At 43.3% G+C, this 19119-nt stretch overlaps 1 protein-coding gene across 2 annotated transcripts in view; it reads left to right on the top strand.

Moving 5' to 3' along the window:
• Positions 1-11381, top strand: part of POLR3B (RNA polymerase III subunit B) — a 130650-nt gene extending 119269 nt beyond the window's left edge. The window contains exons 26-29 of one of the 2 annotated variants that reach the window (XM_032646258.1): positions 2653-2766; positions 5495-5668; positions 10575-10739; positions 10859-11381. In XM_032646258.1, the coding sequence (XP_032502149.1) occupies positions 2653-2766; positions 5495-5668; positions 10575-10704 (418 nt within the window). In that variant the 3' untranslated portion in view covers positions 10705-10739; positions 10859-11381. Of the gene's footprint in view, positions 1-2652; positions 2767-5494; positions 5669-10574 lie in introns of both variants that reach the window. The other variant, XM_032646257.1, reaches the window with a different exon arrangement.
• Positions 11382-19119: the final 7738 nt, after the last annotated feature.

Genomic DNA, 19119 nt, shown 5'->3' with positions numbered 1-19119 from the left:
CTCTGTGACAGACGTTTACTGAGTATCTGTTGTGTGGCAGGCAGGGTCATTAGTGCAGGGGCCACAGTGACAAGGAGATGAAGTGCTTATTCTGCGGCATTTACTTCTTCTGGGGAAAACAGGCGATAATTAGAGAAGTAACAAATGTGTACTTTAATAGCAAACGGTGACAAGTGCTCTGAAGAACATAAAACCAAGGTGAGAGTTGAGACTGCACTGGCACTGTGTTGCTGGGGTGGGAGGAAGGCACCTCTAGAGAATGTGATTGGGGCGCACCTCTCGGAGGAGGTGAAGGGTTTGGCAGGGCCATGTGAATACCTGGTGGAAGAATGTTTCGGGCAGAGCTGACAGTAAGCACAAAGGCCCTGGGGCAGGTGGGCTTGCTACATTTGAGGAACAATGAAGAGGCCAGTGCTGCTGGAGTAGAATGAGCGGTGAGGAAGGGGAATAGCAAATGAGTCAGGTGGACAGGAGCCAGGTTGTGTTAGACCTTGTGGCCGTGACACAATATTTGGGTGATGCAGAGTCTGAATGTAATGGGAAACCATTGGGAATTTAGAGCAGAAAAATGACCTGCTATGATTTATGATTTAGAAGGAATCACTCTGGCTTGTTGTGTGAAGAATAGATTGTTGAGGGATAAGAGTGGAAGCAAGGAGGCCAACTGGAGGATTGTCTGCAGTCGTCCAGGCAAGAAAGGATGGTGGCCTGATGAGGGTGGCAGCAGTGAAGGAGGGACTGTCTTGTTCACACTGTTTCACAACCTGTTTAAATTTTTTTTCACTATTTTTTTAACTGAATGAACGATTCTTTAAATTCTATGGTACTTTACAGTTTTCAAAAGTTTCACACATGATTTCATATAATCCCATAATAACCCTTTTTTCCTACCCCTATATTGCCCCTCCCCCTCCCTTTCCCCACTGGTAACCACTAGTTCTCTATATCTGTGAGTCTCCTTCTTTTTTGTTTTATTCACTAATTTGTTGTATTTTTTAGATTCCACATTAAGTGATATCATCCAGTGTTTGTCTTTGTCTGACTTATTTCACTTAGCATAATGCCCTCCAAGTCCATCCATGTTGCTGCAGATGGCAAAATTTCATTCTCTTTTATGGCTGAGTAGTATTCCATTGTGTGTATGTGTGTGTGTGCGTGTGTGTGTGTGTGCGTGCGTGTGTGTGTGTATATATATATATACACATACATATACACAAATATATGTATATATATATATATATACACACACACACGCACGCACACACACACACACACACACACATACACCACATATCCATTCATCTGTTGATGGACACTTAGATTGCTTCCATACCTTGGCAATTGTAAATAATTTTAAAATTTGTATGGAAACACAAAAGACCTGAAATAGCCAAAAAAATCTTGAGAAAGAAGAACAGAGCTGGAGGAATCGTGCTCCCTGACTTCAGCCTATACTACAAAGCTGCCATAATCAAAACATTATGGTACTGGCACAAAAACAGACACACAGATCAATGGAACAGGATAGAAAGCCCAGAAATAAATCTACACACTTATGGTTAATTAATCTATGACAGAGGAGGCAAGAATATACAGTGGAGAAAAGACAGTCTGTTCAGTAAGTGGTGCTGGGGAAACTGGATAGCTACATAAAAAAGAATGAAATTAGAACATTCTTTAACACATACAAAAATAAACTCAATGGAAAAAAAAAACCCAGTGGATCAAAGACTTAAATGTAAGACTAGATACTATAAAACTTCTAGAGGAAACATAGGCAAAACACTCTTTGACATAAATTGCAGCAATATTTTTTTGAATTCGTCTCCTAAAGCAAACAAAAGCAAAAATAAACAAATGGGACCTAATTAAACTGAAAAGCTTTTGCACAGCAAAAGAAACCATCAACAAAACGAAAAGAAAACCTACTGAATGGGAGAAGATATTTGCAAATGATATGACCGATAAGGGGTTAATATCCAAAACATAAAAACAACTCATACAACTCAACATCAAAAAAAGCAAAAACCCGTTTTAAAAATGGGCAGAAGAACTGAATAGACATTTCTCCAAAGAGCACTTGCAGATGGCCACCAGGCACATGAAAAGATGCTCAACATCTCTAATCATTAGGGAAATGCAAATCAAAACTACAGTGAGAATCACCTCACACCTGTGAGAATGGCTGTCATCAAAAAGAACACAAATAACAAATGTTGGCGAGGATGTAGAGAAAAGGGAACCCTCATACGCTGTTGGTGGGAATGTAAATTGGTGCAGCCACTGTGGAAAACAGTACGGAGGTTTCTCGAAAAACTAAAAATAGAATTACCATATGACCCAGCAATTCCACTCCTGGGTATATATCCAAAAAAACCAAAAACACTAATTCGAAAAGATACTGCACCCCAATGTTCATAAATTTTTATTTCTTAATTGAGCAGTGCATCTTTTATTGCATCCATGGTACTTTTATATTTTCAGTTCTAGCATATTTGTTCACTGCAGACTGAAAATCACTCTCTTCCATTCTTTCAGTCATAAACTTGTTCATAAACAAATAAGGGCCTGCCAGTGATGAGTCCTAGAAAAGGCTGTCTCTTGTTAGCCCAAACTTAGTTTCTTAACCTAAAACTCTGACCTTTTTTGCAGTGAACCCTTGGAAGCATACATCTATTTTGGCCCCGTGTACTATCAGAAACTGAAACACATGGTGCTCGATAAGATGCATGCCCGGGCCCGGGGACCACGAGCTGTCCTTACCAGGTAAGAGAAAAGCATTTATAATGCGGTTAAATCTACCTTGCATTTCTCGGATATAGCAATAGGCAGATGTCAAAATTTGGGGTTTTAGGCATCAAAAATCACATACGTCTGATTAAAATGAAAAAATAGCAGCCAATTAAAAATCAATTCATAGGTGCAAGAGCAAGCCCACCATAGGTGTTGCCAGTAGTCTCCTAACAGAGTCATTTGCATTTATGCACCAGTTTAAATATGGTCCTATTTTACAAGGTTCAAATATAGGAATGTAGGTACACTTTACATGAACACATATCGATACACCTGCATGCTCCCATGTGTACACAGAAAACACATACATATGTTATTTGGTGGCGAGGCCACAACTGTCATTTTTTAAAACTGTTACTGGAGCATAAGGCACCTGTACTTGCATGCTTATTAGAATAAGCTCTGGGAGGTTAAAGTCCACATGTGCCCTTTCACCAGTGTGTCCTCAATTCCAAGCACAATGTCTGTGTGTTGATGAATGGGTACAGTTGTTGGGAAAGGGAATTATAATTACTAGGTTTCACATGTTCTTAGTACTGCATCTTCCAGTTGGAGAAGCAGGGTGTAGGGCAGTGGTTCTCACCCAGGGGCGATTGTGCCTCCCAGGGGACATTTGACAGTGTCTGAAGACATTTTGGGATGTCACAACTGGCGGGTGGCGAGGAAGCTACTGGCATCCAGTGGGTGGAGACCAGGGATGCTGCTGAACATCCTACAATGCACAGGCCAGTTCTCACCACAGAAACTTACCCGGCTCAATCTGGCAGTAGTGCCGAGGTTGCCAGAGAGGGTGGGCCTGGGGAGACAGACAGACATGGATGTGAACTCATCTCCACCGTATACCGCTTCCACCAGCCCTGGACACATCACTTCGCTCCTCTCAGCTTCAGTTTCTCCCGTATGTGAAGTGGAGACGGTAACTCCCACTTGGCAGCGTGCTGGTGAACGTCAGGTGTTTTAAAATAGAATGCATACAGTGCCATTCATGGGAGGGGCCCAGCAAATACCCAGTTCCCTGCGCACTCTGACCTGGCACTGCAACTCTCCCCTGAATGCTGTCCCCTCCAGAACTTCCGTTTCAGTTACAACATCCAAAAAGTATTTCAGGGAATTCTCCGGTGGTCAGGACTCCGCGCTTCCACTGCCTAGGGCCTGGGTTCGATCCCTGGTCTGGGAACTAAGATCCCACAAGCCGTGCGGCACGGCCAAAAAAAGCAACAAAAACAAAACAAAACTATTTCAGAGTAACATATTTCAAAATACGTTTCCTATTTTTTGCCTTGTGTAAAAAACGTTGCTGCTTTAGAATTACTTTTGTGTATTCCATATGAATCTGCCTGGAGTGTATTTTGTAGTCTGTGATCTCAGTTGGTTAAAATCCAAGTTTTGGGTTCTGCCCACATGTGATCAGACCCCCTTCACTTGTCCAGTGACCACAGGTGTAGGGATGCCCCTGACTCCCACCCTAGATCAAAACAGATATCGTGCTCAGTTATGAAGTGGCTACTATAATGTGTTCATTTAGACCTATTTGTAAGTTTTTCATAGGTAGATTTTCTTTCAACAAATAATCTACGATTTGATTTCCCATTGTAACTTTCAACAACAGAAGGTAACATTTCAGCATGGGCTGGTGTACACTGTGTTTACCTTCTTAAATCTTTGGGAAACTGGAGGCAACAACAAAGATTAAAAATGCTACGGAATGAAGCAAACAAGAGGTTTACAGTCCACTCCTGCTCAGACTACCTCTAAGGACTGTCACTCCAAAATCAACCAGCCAGGGAGCTTGCTTTTTTCTTTTTCTCTTTCTTTTCTTTACTTTTTTTTTTTTTTAATAATTTCTGTCATCAGTACCTAGGTGGGATCTAGGTGGGTTTGCCTGAGTTGTTTCAGAATCCCCTTATTTTACCTACATCTCTGGGTCTTGGATTCCTAACCTTTTAAAGTATTCTCAAGCCCAGCAGATACATAAACCACAGGGAGTCCATTCAGGGGGCTAATAGCTTCCCAGTTCTCATACAAGAAGGAGCGACCTGAATGGGACACACAGAACTTTCCCAGTCTCTGGGAAACCTCCCATCTGGCTCAGGTACTCCATCCTTCCAGATGATTCCTGATCTATTCCAAATTTTATAAAACTCTCTTTGCTTCTTTCCATGCTCAATTTATTTCTTAATAGTAAAGCTCTTCCCTGGAGCCCTGGCAATAACAATTGGGGACCCACGATTCTTCCTTAGTGCGTTCTGCTTAGTTTTTCTGCCTTTAAATAACAGAGAACTGAGACATCTTTGAAAGTACTCAAAAGACATTCTACCCTGATTTGAGGACTATACTGTGCTAATAATGATGAAAGTGATGGTAATAGTTAATGCTAGCACTGCTGTTTTATATGATTATATATTAATTTATTATTATATCACAGAATATTATGTAACTATTATTTCTATCTAATAATAATAATAGCAACCACTAGTGTTACATCTCTTCTCCTTCAAGCCTCTTTGGGATAGGTTGTCTAACATGCGCTTTACAAATGAGGCTGAGAGGCTGAGCAGCCTGCTTTTGGTCACTGTCTAAAAGCAGTTTGAATCCCGGTGAGCCCACTCTGAAGCCTTGTGCAAGACCTTAGCTAGCGTGTGATGCTGCCTCTTTGTTTGTTTAGTATAATAATAACACATTTGTCTAACTTGTTTCGAAGGCAACCTACTGAAGGGCGATCTCGTGATGGTGGTTTGCGTCTTGGAGAAATGGAACGTGACTGTTTAATCGGTTATGGAGCAAGTATGCTTTTACTAGAGAGACTGATGATTTCAAGTGATGCCTTTGAGGTTGATGTCTGTGGGCAGTGCGGACTTCTTGGGTACTCCGGCTGGTAAGTGGATACCACGTGTCTCTCATACCACATCCCTTGCCTCTTAAATCACAGCTCAGAGTTTGGATCATACCCACGTATTCTCCAGCCTTCCCCATCCAGACATTCCTGGAATTGGGGATTCTGTATGTACATGCTTAGCTTGTCTGCCTAATGTTCTGCTGTCTACAGCCACTATAGTTTAAGCTCCCAAGGAGACTTTATTTTCTTTTTAATATGATCTCGAGTACCTTTTATAACACCGTTTATCTGTAAAAATACTAGCAGATTCAGAATTACAGCATATTTTAACTGGCAGCCTTTAGTGGAAGACTGTGTTGAATGCCCTCGTTTAACCTCAAACCCAAAGAACCAGGTATGTTGCCCCAGCTCTTATAGCAAGTTGGTGACAGAGCCAGGATGTTGTCTGTACTCTCTCTGCTTTACACTTGGACTGTGAATTCCATGAAGACAGAGACCATGTCTGTCTCAGTCATTCACTCAACAAACATTTAGTAAGAATCTGCTAAGTTCAGACACTGTTCTAGGCCCCAGAAATACAGTGGGGAATAAGACAGATGAATGGCTGCTCACAGGGAGCTTATCTTCTAGCTCATTCTAACTCCAGTCTGTCTTGTTTACCCGTGCTTCTCCAGCCTGTGACCTGGTTGTTGCTAAATAAAATATAATTGCTTAGGATTGTCAATAGGTAAATTATGTAACTCGTAAAGTTTGTAATTTCTGTGTAGAGCTCAGTACACAAAGGCCAGCTTAAAAGATGTTGCTACATATTTTTTTGTTGGTGTTTGTATAGTTAGAACACCTTTCTTCCTTGTAATGGTTCCACTCTACCACCAAAGGGCAGCTGCTCTGTTTAGGGTTAGTCGTGATCCAGGAGAGCCCCGAAGTACTCCTGTAGGCAGGAGGGCTGGTAGTTCCCCAGTCTCTACTCACTCTTCCATCAGAGATGAGGTCTAACAGGTATATAAGCCAGATGCTGCGGGGACCGGAAATAGCCTCAACTCCCTCATCAGCCCTCACCCACCCTCCCAGAGACCCTTTTCCCTGGCCGGGGGTGGGGCATCCTCAGAAGGACAGGGTTAGGCCCAGATGAGCATTCATTGCCAGAGTCTGAGGAATACAGGGGCCAACTTTTTGCCATCTTAACGCTGCCAGTTTCTTGGCGAATGAAAGCAAATCAAGAGTCTGAATGAGTGAGCTTCTTAGAACACAGTATACACCTTGCTAGGTAAATGACAAAACCCTTTAGCCAATTATTTTATGATTCTTTTGGTGTAGAAGAGTTAACGAGAAGAAATCGTTGTCTGTTTCTTCTTGTCTGTGAAGAAATAGTTTCATTTTAAAAACTAACGCAAGAGGTGGCTATTTGCAGTTCGTTCCTTTCATAAGGTGGCAGGGAAGAGGTGACATTATTCTAAGCATAAGCCTGAGTGTTTCTTATATCAGTGACATGGAGCAGATGTTTCAGTTCTGAGATGTCTTTTTGTCTCTTGAAATGCATATTGAGTTTGCATTTTATTGTCCTGGTTGTGTACCAACAGCAACAAAAAAGTATAATAGGAAGGTGCCTGGAACCTAGGTCTTAGGTCTTCAGAGTTGGCACAAGGATTTTTAAGTAATTTATTTTGAAAAGATGGTACAGAGGAGTCATTTTATTAAGAATAGGGATCATGAAACTTCAAAAAGAGTTTCCTTTTCTTTTCCATTCTCCTCACATTCCCTCCCATGCCCCCTAACGGAAGAAGAAAGAGAGAGAGAAAGGGAGAAAGAGAGAGAGAAAAAGAAAGGAAGCAGTAGACCAGCTTCCTTCATGCCCTTTGAAAACCTTCCCCTCTCTTCCTCTGAATACTCAGGGAAACTCACATAAACTGTAATTGATCCCAACATTATTCTGTTAAATTCATATCTCCTTTCCTGCTTCGTTTCTGTCTCATTTAGAGATCATCTGATGGCAGTGCCTAATTTTGAAGCTCATGTGTTCAATGTGTATTGTATTTGAAATCCTTTGAAAGAGGACTAAATCAGGTTACACTGTTGAAGGGTCTCTACTGTAATTAAACAGACCTGGATATACCATATGTCTGATTTTGAGTGGCCTACTTATACCCTCGTTGCCAACAGAAAAAAATCCTCATCCAGTCTGGTAGTCTAGCAGCCTGCTCGCGCTTTCTGGCAGAGGAGCGTAATGATGCTGTCATTTTCCCGTCGTTCGTTACCTGATCGCGTGTGATGGGTTGTGTGGGAGGGAGCACAGGCGTTTGTTGGAGGAAGTCGGTCTTTAATGAACAGCACAATGGAGGCTGAGTAATTAGAGCAGTTCAGAACCTTGAAACTGGCCTTTTGTCAGTGATTTGCACATTAGTAAGGCATTGCTATGGGGATGTTTACAGCAAGACTGTTGTTCTGCAGAAGACATGGAGGGCATAAGTCACAAAAGAGAGGAAAACTGCTGAGAGAAGAAAATCCCTATTAAGATAATTAGCTTGTAGAGGATATTTTACTGGACAGTCATTCCTCATGTGAAGCCACAGGCTGCCTCCTTTTGCTGCTTTTCCCTAAAAAATCAGTTTATTGTATTGTTGTTTGGGTCAAGTTTCTTTCTTTGGAAATCTTTCAGAAATAGGGTAAAAATTTTAATATTTTTCTTTATGTGTGTATATATATATATATATATACACGCATATGTATGTATGTGTATACATGCTTTGGAACATTTTAAATGATGGAGAAATATTTAATAATAGAGAAGATTAGTGGGCTTTCTGGATTATGAATCAGCACATATGGAAGTTTTAAGTGGATTAGCTTGACCTGAAGTCACCAGGTAATGTACTGGACAGGAGAATCAGCAAGAAGTTGCCCCAGTTAAGTCCATTTCTCCAGTTTAATTACAGCATGAACATGATTCCTGGATAAATTAGATCAACCCAGGCACATTAAAAACATAATTCTTAAACTATAATGCATTAAAGAGGTCTTTAGGTAATCTTTTGGGAAAAAGTCATCCACCATGTTCCTGTTATTACTGTTGATGGAATCAAATCTCCACAGTGCTTGTTAAGGCCTCTGCAAGTCCCCTAGTGGGGACCGAGCACAGGTCCATCATGGCTCATCCCTTTTCCATACTCTTCTCCTCAAGAAGTTCATATCTGTATACTCACTCACCACCACATTCAAATTCTCAGCCTTAATGCTTTTCTTTTCTAAAATAATAAAGCTTTATTTTGCTGGTGGTGAAAATGATCCCTGCTCTTTGTAAAATATTCAAAGTTATAAAAAATGTTAATGATATATATATATAAAGAAGAAATACAAACAGTCACACTAATTTGTACCATCCACAGATGACCACTATTAATATTTTAGTGACTCTTTTGGGGACATCTCTGTTTGCCAGTAGTCCTGTACCCTTCTTTATTTTCAGTCATGAGCCCTTTTGAGATTCTGATAACAGTATAAAAGTAAAAATACGTACACCAAAAAATCTTGTTACATATGATTTTGGGGCTTCATACATTTACTGAAACCCCCCCTTGTGATCACACTGTTTAGCAAACTGCTTTTTCTGCTCCACAGTGTGTCCTGGACACCTTTACATTTCACTAATGTGGGTCTTCAGCATCACACTTAATGGCTGCACGGGAGTCTTCTGCATAAATGTCCTGTAATCACAGAACAAACTGCTTGTTGGACACATGAGCCATCTCCTGCTTTATGCCGGAGTAGTATGCATACGCTACTGTGCGTTATAAGTAGTGTGACCGTGAACATTCTCGTGTACATATTTTGCCACTTTTGTGATTACTCAGTGAAATAACACGTGTGTCTACGTTTTTAACACACATCCCTCCAGAAGGGCCTTTACCGTTCACTAAGGAGTCTCGCTCTAGTCCCCAGTCAGCACTGAGTCTTCAAAGCCCTGGTTGCTGTTCCTCTTGCACTCATTTTGCCCCCTGTTGACTGGGAGGACCTAGTTTTCTACATATTAAGTCTCAGGATTTTTACTGGAAACCTATTGTTCCAGATGCCCCAGATCCTTGAGGTATAGGGTAAGGTCTTATTTTGGTCTGAAACCTGAGAAAATAATTCACTTTCTCCCCAGGGACCCTTCTTTAGTTGTAGCTATTGACTAAGATCTAGGTTCAGTTCACTGGCTCTTCCTGAAGGAAAAGAAAATCCTAATTGGAAGAGCAGGCACAGTGGTCAGGAGCAGGTGCTGTTGTGAGGATTAAATGAGAATATACGCACACGCACGCGCACACAGGTTCCTTGGTTTCGCACAGGGGCCAGCACGTTGTTCAGTGCAGTGGCTTCCAAGACTAAGAGAAATAACCACGCTTGAAGAGTGCTGGAAAAATAGGTAGCATTTGATTGGGTACCACCTTTCTATATGAAAGTCTTCTCTTTCCCATCACACTTCAAGCATTTCAGTGACAGAAATCAAATTGAGCATCTTGTCTAGAATAGTATAGAGTAGTAGGTGCTTTTCACATACATGGACATGGATTCAATCGGTTTGGAACTCTTTCAACAATAAAAAACATCTAAATCTGAGTAACACTCAGACGGTTCAGATTTCTGGGCCTCATTCAAAATAAATACATAGGCAGATATTTTGCATTTTGAGGAGAAAGGTCTAGAAGTGTGGAAGTACTGATTAAAATTCCATGCTTTTAAAACTGGGGGAGTGATATTGTTTTGTTCTTTCTTTTGCTGCCTTGGATGCTGCTTTTTATTTTGGGGGCACATACATACATATTTGATAGTGTGACTGAACACTGAGGAATAGAAAACGAATGAACTTGATAGGATGGTCATGGAATTTTCAGAGCAAATCCTCACTTCCTGTGTGCAGGCCCCTACCTCTGAGTTGCTGTCCGTCTAACACAGCTGACTTGGGTTTCAGGTGCCATTTCTGCAAGTCGTCCTGCCACGTGTCCTCCCTGCGCATCCCGTACGCCTGCAAGCTGCTCTTCCAGGAGCTGCAGTCGATGAACATTATCCCCAGGTTGAAACTGTCCAAGTACAATGAGTAAGGATGGAAAAAACGGTTATTTAAAGAGAATAGTTGGTATGTTAAACACAGTGGAAAGCGGAAGGGTGGAAGGCATGAGGACCACTTCTGCTCCCGGGAATAATTCCTTTGAATGTTCTCTTTCTCTGCAAAAAACAAACAAACAACAACAACAGAAACCCCACGAAATTGATGGAGAGGCTTTTTGTACATTAGGAGACTGGCTGAACAACCTCGATCAACAAGCCTCGGGCCACGGAGGAGGTGCCAACGACATGGACTGTAACAAAGTCTCTCATCCGTGTACTGAATGTGATTCACGAGTGGACATGACCTAAAAGATAAATAAACTTTTATTTATGTTCTGGTATCTTGAAATTTACTCATTAGAAAGACCTTCCTCCTTAAAAAAAAAAAAATGTTTGGGGTTAAATAAAACTCAGATTCTTATGAAGCGGGCAGGACGTGAAGAATCTTTTTGAGTTGGTTGACTCGGCCTTTGTCCAGGAGGCTGATCTGAGCAGTATCTGAAGGAAAGACAACTGCGGGAAGCTGGGAAAGCGAATGGTAAGAGGGTTGCGGTTCTTATCTTGTGCGGTGAGGAGATAAATTTTCCCAACAAATGAATCTTGTCTGTATATACCCAACTTTTTAATTCTAACCTTGGTAAAGATAATAAATGTCTTCCTACCATCTTAAGCAAGTTTGCCAAGGATGTCACATTTTCTTAAGGACTGCTACTCATCTGAACCTCCGTGATCATACCATACAATAATATTTGTTGAATATCTGAAAATAATTCCGTGGATGCTCTGTAAGTTTTCTGTCCTTTCCACTCCTGCCAGGCTGTTAGCTGTCCATTTTGTTTTTAATCTGACAGCCTTCTTCATCCAATTCTAGGTTGTTCTTAATTGCTGTGCCCTGAAGGCAGATCAATATTTGTGTTAGGGATTGTTTATAAAATAAGTCAGAAAAGCTTTGAGTAATGGTCTGAGGCTGCATTCCCAGCATGCCACATTGAACATGTCCCACAGAATATTAATAGACATCATACACCAACAGGAATCAAGGTCCAGTGTCAAATAAGGTTGAGAAACTGCGTGTATCCCAGTTAAACATGCCAAGGACTTTTTCAAAGCCTTTTATCAAGCTACTGTGTGCTGGGACTCTTCAAAAGAGGGAGCCAGGCTAGTCACTGACTTGAGAACCCAACCTTGACAGTCTCACTCAGGTGTAAGAGTCCTTGAGGCTTCACAGGACACGCTCCCGGGGAGTAAACCTTCCCCAGACATCTCCGAGTGTCTCCATTCCCCTCAGGGACTCGGTAGGATTACGAGGGCAGAGGAATTTGAATGCCCAGGTCTTCAGTTCTGTCGGTGGTTCCTTCCTTGCATCTGGCTTTGTCATTCTCAAAAGTGATGGTGCCTAAAGATGACTGAATTAGATTGAATGTATATGTACTGCACTTTGTGAGCCATGTAAGGAGCTTTGTAGGGTGATTCTGACTATTTCCCGTTATGTGACAACTCCACTTATCAACTCTGCTGAAGACGCCATTGCCCTGCCCTGTGAGGCATGCCACGTCAGTGAACACGGGGAAGAGCTGCCAGGACACGGCGTGCTGAGTGGCATGGGGGTTACGTCACAGCACTCGGTACCTCCCTTGTGTGAGGCCCTGTACTGAGGATAGAAGGGGCAGGACATGACCTCTGCCCTAAGGAGCTCAGAACCCACTGGAGGAGGCCAGGACATCAGCTAGGAACGCTGTCCCTCAATCAGTGCTAAGGCTTAACCCCGGCAGTGCTGAGGGAGCTCCCAGGGCAAATGATTAGCTGTGCTCTGGAAATTCAATAACACTTCATAAGTGTGATTATGCCCTTTCTACAGCTAAAGAAACTGAGGCACCAGGACAGGATTAAAGACGCAGATGTAGAGAATGGACTTGAGGACACGGGGAAGGGGAAGGGTAAGCTGGGACAAAGTGAGAGAGTGGCATGGACTTATATACACTACCAAATGTAAAACAGATAGCTGGTGGGAAGCAGCTGCATAGCACAGGGAGATCAGCTGGGTGCTTTGTGTCCACCTAGAGGGGAGGGATAGGGAGGGAGGGTGGGAGGGAGACGCGAGAGGGAGGGGATATGGGGATATATGTATATGTATAACTGATTCACTTTGTTATACAGCAGAAACTAACACACCATTGTAAAGCAATTATACTCCAATAAAGATGTTAAAAAAAAAAAAGAAACTGAGGCACCAAGTGGCTGACTCACCTAGGGCCCTACCACTAACAGGGAACAGTACGGGCCTTGAAACCAGGCTTCCCGATTTGTAGGGCTCTCTGGGTTTCATCCATGATTCTGTGTTTCAATCACTAAATGTAACAATTTTTTTTATTCAGATGCCACTGAGTATTTGAATTTCTTAAACATCTTTTTTCAAAAACAGTTCAGGCAGTTCTGATCATTTTGAGGGTAGTCGCCTAACCTAGGAAGTCAGTTCTCCACGTTATCAAAGATCTAGAAAGTGTGAGTTCCAAACTGAGACATCCTTAGAGGAAAAAATTGTGTCGGGTTGATAATTTCAAAAACTAGCAAATACTACATTTGAATAGCTAGTTGACTAAATAATATATTAATAAAAAGAGGCCAGAATTGGTGTTAGTCCTACTACAGTTTTATTTTGGTATTTGTAAGTTCCTTGTTTTAAAAACTACCAGTTAGATTTCCATTTCCAGTAATGACAGTAACCTTTTGCAGGCCACCCTCGAAGCACTTTTTCCCTCAAGGCTTTGCCAGGCTGGAATTGGCACAAGGATGAGAGGCTAAAAAGCCAGGTCAAAGCCACTGAGAGGCTGCACCCCTTTCCCAAGCTTTGGCAGAGTCCAAGGGCTGGGGAGACAAAACTGCGGGCTCAGAGTGGCCAAGACACCAGGCCTAGAAAGGCCAAGATCCCAACTAGAAAGAAAGCTCACTGAGGCGAACCCAACCTTCCCACCACTTTTCCCCTTGTATTAGTCCGCTCTGGCTGCTGCAACAGGATGCCACAGAACTTCTCACAGTTCTGGAGGTTCAAAGTCCAAGATCAAGGTGCTGACAGATTTGGTCTTTGGTGAGGACTCTGCTCCTTCCTGGCTGCAGACGCCCACCTCTCACTGTATCCTCCTGTGGCCTCTCCTTTGTGTTAGGAGACTGAGCAGTCTCCAGGTCTCCTCCTCTCCCTCAAAGAACACCAGTCCTATTGGAGTAGGGCCCCTGTGACCTTATTTAATGTTAGTCACCTCCTTAAAGGCTCTGTCTACAAATACAGTCACACGGGGAGCTGGGGCTTCAACGTAGGACTTTTGGAGAGACCCAGTTCAGTCCGTTATACCCCTAAAGACATTTGCCAGCTCACAGCAGCCCTGGCTGAACTGCTAGCAGTTTTTGTTTTTGTTTTTTTTTTGTGGTACGCGGGCCTCTCACTGTTGTGGCCTCTCCCGTTGCGGAGCACAGGCTCCAGATGCGCAGGCTCAGCGGCCATGGCTCACGGGCCCAGCCGCTCCGCGGCATGTGGGATCTTCCCTGACCAGGGCACGAACCCGCGTCCCCTGCATCGGCAGGCGGACTCTCAACCACTGCGCCACCAGGGAAGCCCTGCTAGCACTATCTTTTAAAGCTGAATGTGCCCAGCAGTCCCTTTCCTGGGTGTGTGTGGGCCCGGCAGAAAAGTGTGTGTATGTTATCAGTAGGCGTGAGCAGAAATGTTTCTAATAGCACTATTGTAATGGCCCTGACTATAAATAACCACTGCCTATTAACAATGGAATAAATCAGTTGTGGGATGTTTGCACAGTGGAACACTATATAGTGATGAAAAGCCTCATACAGTATCACGGATAATCTCACAACTGTAATAGTGGGTAAAAAAAAAAGTTAAATACAAAGGAATACATACTGGATCAGTTCCATTTAAATTCAAAAACAAGCAAAACTAATCTATGATCTAAGAAATCTTGATAACAGTTCCTGTGCAGAGTGGGTGGCTGGTGACTCTGTAGTACAGGAAGGGGGCTTCTAGGGTGCTGGCCATATTTTTTTGACCCGAGTTGGTCACATGGGTGTGTTAATGAAAATGCACTGAACTGTATACACAGGATTTTTCACTTTTCTGAATATACATTATACTTCAACAAATAAGTTTTTTATAAGAACAGAGGTTCTAAACCTGTGTTTGTCTCTTCACTTAATAGTTTTGTCACCCCAAATATGTTATCTTTGCTTTAGTTTACCCATCTTCAAAATGGGAAAAATAACAGTACTGACAGCCAGAGACATTTTTAGGGTTAAATGAGATAATACATCTAAATGACTCAGCGCAGTACCTGGCACGTAATGCGTGTTCACAAGTGCTTGTTACTGTTCTCACTGATAGTCCCATACTCCTCACAGCGCTGCCAGGACTGGCCTTATCCTGCACAGGGTCATCAGGAAAGGGTTAGGAAAAGCAAGCCCCAGGTTTCCTCTGGAAGAAGGAGTTTGGGAACCAGGGCCAAGGGCAGAGACTGTAGGGTTTTACAAAAGCTGTTTGTGAAAGCCGCCCCGTTTCATGGTGATGGGGGGGAAGGAGGGTGCTGGGATTAGAGAGCACACTTCCCCGGAACAACTGTTTACCGCTGACATCAAAGTGAGGCCTTTTGTCGGTGTGGGAGTCCCGGAATAGTTTCTGGAAGCCCAGAGAGCCAGGTCTCAAAATGCTTCCATGTGTGAAGAGTCTAGTAAAGGGGGAGAGGGCTTGATTGGGTGCTATATAATGGGATAGTTTTCAGCTGCTTCAGAGCATTTGGGGCCAACACCTTCATTTGCAGTGATGAGTCACAAGAGAATAAGCACAGGAGGGCTGGTGGCTGGGCCCGTCCGCTGCTCAGCCAGCTGAGGAATAGAGAAGCCAGGTTCCGAGAGACCTGTAAGTAAGTCCTTTGTGAGACGGATGGTCAGAAAAGTGACTATAAAAATAGCACCTCTTTACCATCCATATTTACTCCATATGTGTCTTGAGCACAGTTTATTTCATTTGCTGACTAAAAGTTGGATTTTTACTACATCAGTCCCACGGGGCCAAGGTTGGTGGGAAAGTAATGTCAAGCCTTTAAAAAGGCCATTTTAAATGGAGAAAAAAAAAAAAAAGCAGTGGCAATCCAGAAGTATATATACTGTTTGTTACCAAAGCCAAGCTACCAGTTTGGGTTTCAGACACAGGCTCCAGAAGCAATTAAGAGATTTGCGTCGGCAGATCAAGTTTATTGTGATCAGGATGTCATGGCAGAAATTCTCAGGACAACCTGAAACTCACATTTTCACTCAGGTCTAAAATCTCAGACCATAATCCAAGGACTTAAAATATTTTTCAAGTCTGGGTAATAGCTCTCATTCCATGCATAATAAATTTTAAGTTTGGTTAACTCCCAATCATCCACATTAATGAAGGCAAGGAGTGGTGTGAATAAATTAACAAGGATGATGGATCCAGAATCTTTTGTATTGGATGCTGGGGTGAAGTTTACATTCACATTTTTAATATAATTTGAGTGGAGGTTTGGTGAATTTGCTATACGTTAAATAGGGACTCCTACGAACACCGTCTTTGAAGAAACTGGAATAATAATACCCTTTATGGTTAAGTAATGATGACAGATCTTTGGAGGGGGTAGGGTAGCCTGACTCAAAGTGTGATCCCTGGACCAGCGGCATCAGTGTCACCTGGAAACTTGTTAGGACTTTTGGGTGGAACCCAGCGATCTATGGTTTAACAAGCCAGCCCTCCAGGTGGTTCCAATGCAGGCTAAACGTTGAGACCCACTGTTGTAAGCTACATGAAGAGCTTTGGATCCCATCCTCTCTCAGAGCCAGCCTTTGGATTTTTAGGGGTGCTGAAGAACCCACACTTTGGGAACTAGCTCCCCACTTTCCTCTCTTTCTGTGGCATGACTTCCCCTTAAGCAGCAGATTGTATTGGACCACACTTCCCACAGGGCTCCAGCCCCACCTTCCCAGCCTCCCCTACCCCACCCCTGGAGAAGCTCCTCTCCAGCAACCTGGGGTGCTCCTCTCACTTGGGCTAACTGGTTTCTGACTCTGGCCCTGTGGTTTCCGCTTTCTCCTTCTGCAGCTTCTTTCCACTCAGTACCAGATCTGCCTGCCAGCCCCACAGACATGTCCCACATCGAAGGGGGCCTTTCTGAAGTGACGGTCTGGAAAACTCCAGTCTCTGTCCCTGTCCCTGCTGGGCATTTCAGTCTGGTGTCCAGGTCCCCCCAGGGATGCCCCAGCGCCACCTCTCCCCAAGCAAAGCACAAAGTCAGCAGATAAGCTCTGGGTGCTGCACAGCTTCCTTGAACACCATGGGCTACCATCACAGTTTGGTGCTGTGATTTTTCCTACTCTTTCCGGGTGCTGAGCCTGCAAGAGTGGGTGTAGGAGCCCCAGAGCCACGTAACCTTGGAGCTGCTGCCTGAACATGAATTGGCAGTGGTGTTGCCAACAGAAGGAGAGGGCAGAGCCACTCTGGCCTTCCTACTCTGTGCATGTGAACGCAGCAGAGGCACCACCATGCCCTGCGCTGGAGCTGGACGCCCAGGTCTTCCCCTGACGTGCCAAGTCTCAGTCTTCTCATCTGTTTCACAGAGTATAACCTACCTGTCTGCCTCCACCACTCCACCCAGGCTTGTACAGGGTCAGAATAGGACCACCCCACAGGTTTGTTGTGATGAGATGAGTTAATTCCGGTGAACAGTGCCTTCCCCCTGGTAAACACTCAATAAAGGTTAGCTTTCCTCTCCCCATATATGTAAACACCAGACTAGACCAGAGTTTCTCAGCCTCGGCGCTATTGACATTTTGGGCCGAATAATTCTTTTTGTGGGGCACTGACCTGTGCACTGTAGGATGTTGAGCATCATCTCTGGCCTCTACCCACTAGATGCCAGTAACATCCCCCTGGTCCTGATGATCAAGAATGTCTCCAGACAATGCGTATGAAAGTGGTTTAAATTGCAAAGCAAATGAGAACAGTTTTAGACTGTAGTTATATGGATTTGTCCTCAGTACACTGACAGCCAGCGTGCCTCTGGATGAGCGAGTGACTATACTAACAAATGTTATCGTGAACCACGAAGCCCTTGTCTTTTCTTCAATGTACCAGTCGTAAATGGCATCAGATAAAACATGTCAATCATGTTGGTCGTTAAGTTAATTAAGTTTCATTCCTATTGTAAAATGTGCTTTTATATATCTGATGATAATGTTACAGATACCAAAAGATACGACCAGTTATAATATACGTTTTTATTCACATCTGCCCACAGCCTGACGTTGTATTAGATCTCTCGCCATTTTTTGTTTTTGTCAAAGATGCATGCTGATTCTCATCTTTTACCCAATCAAACCTCAGCTTTGCATCTGCCTGCCATGTGGCAGGGACTGTTCAGCCCCCAGTCTACCCCAAAGCCAAAGACTGCCCTCCCTTTGAATAGTCCTGTGGGAGTAAATGGGGTCATAGCCCTCCTAGCAAGCCAGAGTACTGTCTGCACTTTAAGATGACAGCACTAGGGCTGGGACTCCAGAGCCGGAATCTCAGTAGCAGCAACTGTCTTTCTGAGTTACTGGAAAATTTCCTTCATCGTTACTCTCGGTCTTGCTTGTCCCAAGTAGGTCTACAATCTGTCAGGACCTGAAACATACCAACATCAGTCCAGAAAATGAAACAGGAAGCTGTTAGTGATTCGTTACCTGCTGTACCTGCAGGGAGAGTTACTCTAATTACCTTACTCAGTGTCAGATGTTACCAAAATCTAGGAGTAAATATTTGTAGGGACTGAGGCAGACATGGTTCTGATAGTACAGATGTTGTAGGACCTTTTTCTATTAAATAAAGTCAGGGGTGCAAGTACCCATACATGTGCTTCTATTCTGTGTCTGGATCCCTTAGGCAGCTCTCTGATTAATCGTGGCAATCTACCCTGCTAAACCTGAATTTGGCCTCAGACCCTTGAACACCAGGCTCAGTTAGCCATCACCCACCAGCTGGGAGGCCAGAGCATACCATGGTTGGGAGCTAGGACCCTGCAGTCAGGCTGCCTGCCTTCAAATCCTGGCTCCACCACCTACTAGCTATATAATCTTAGGCAAATTATTTTGCCTCAGTTTCCTCATCTGTAAAAATGGGGTAAGAATACTCAGTTCACGTGACCAACATAATGAGTGCTCAATAAATACAGCTCTCGTTATGATTGATTAGAAGTGACTTCCGTATGGAACCTATTTGCCTTTCCTCTATAATAGCATTTCTTCTCTTTCTGAATTAAGTTCAATTCAGCTGTGTGGTTTGTTACCTTCGCAGGGCAGCCTATCAGGCTGATAAAGCGAAGGTTTGATTTTTTTTTTTTACATCTTTGTTG

The sequence above is a fragment of the Phocoena sinus genome, chromosome 10 (assembly GCF_008692025.1).
Source record: "Phocoena sinus isolate mPhoSin1 chromosome 10, mPhoSin1.pri, whole genome shotgun sequence".
In the NCBI taxonomy this organism is placed as follows: Eukaryota; Metazoa; Chordata; class Mammalia; order Artiodactyla; family Phocoenidae; genus Phocoena; species Phocoena sinus.
This window is presented reverse-complemented; position numbering and strand designations above follow the sequence as displayed.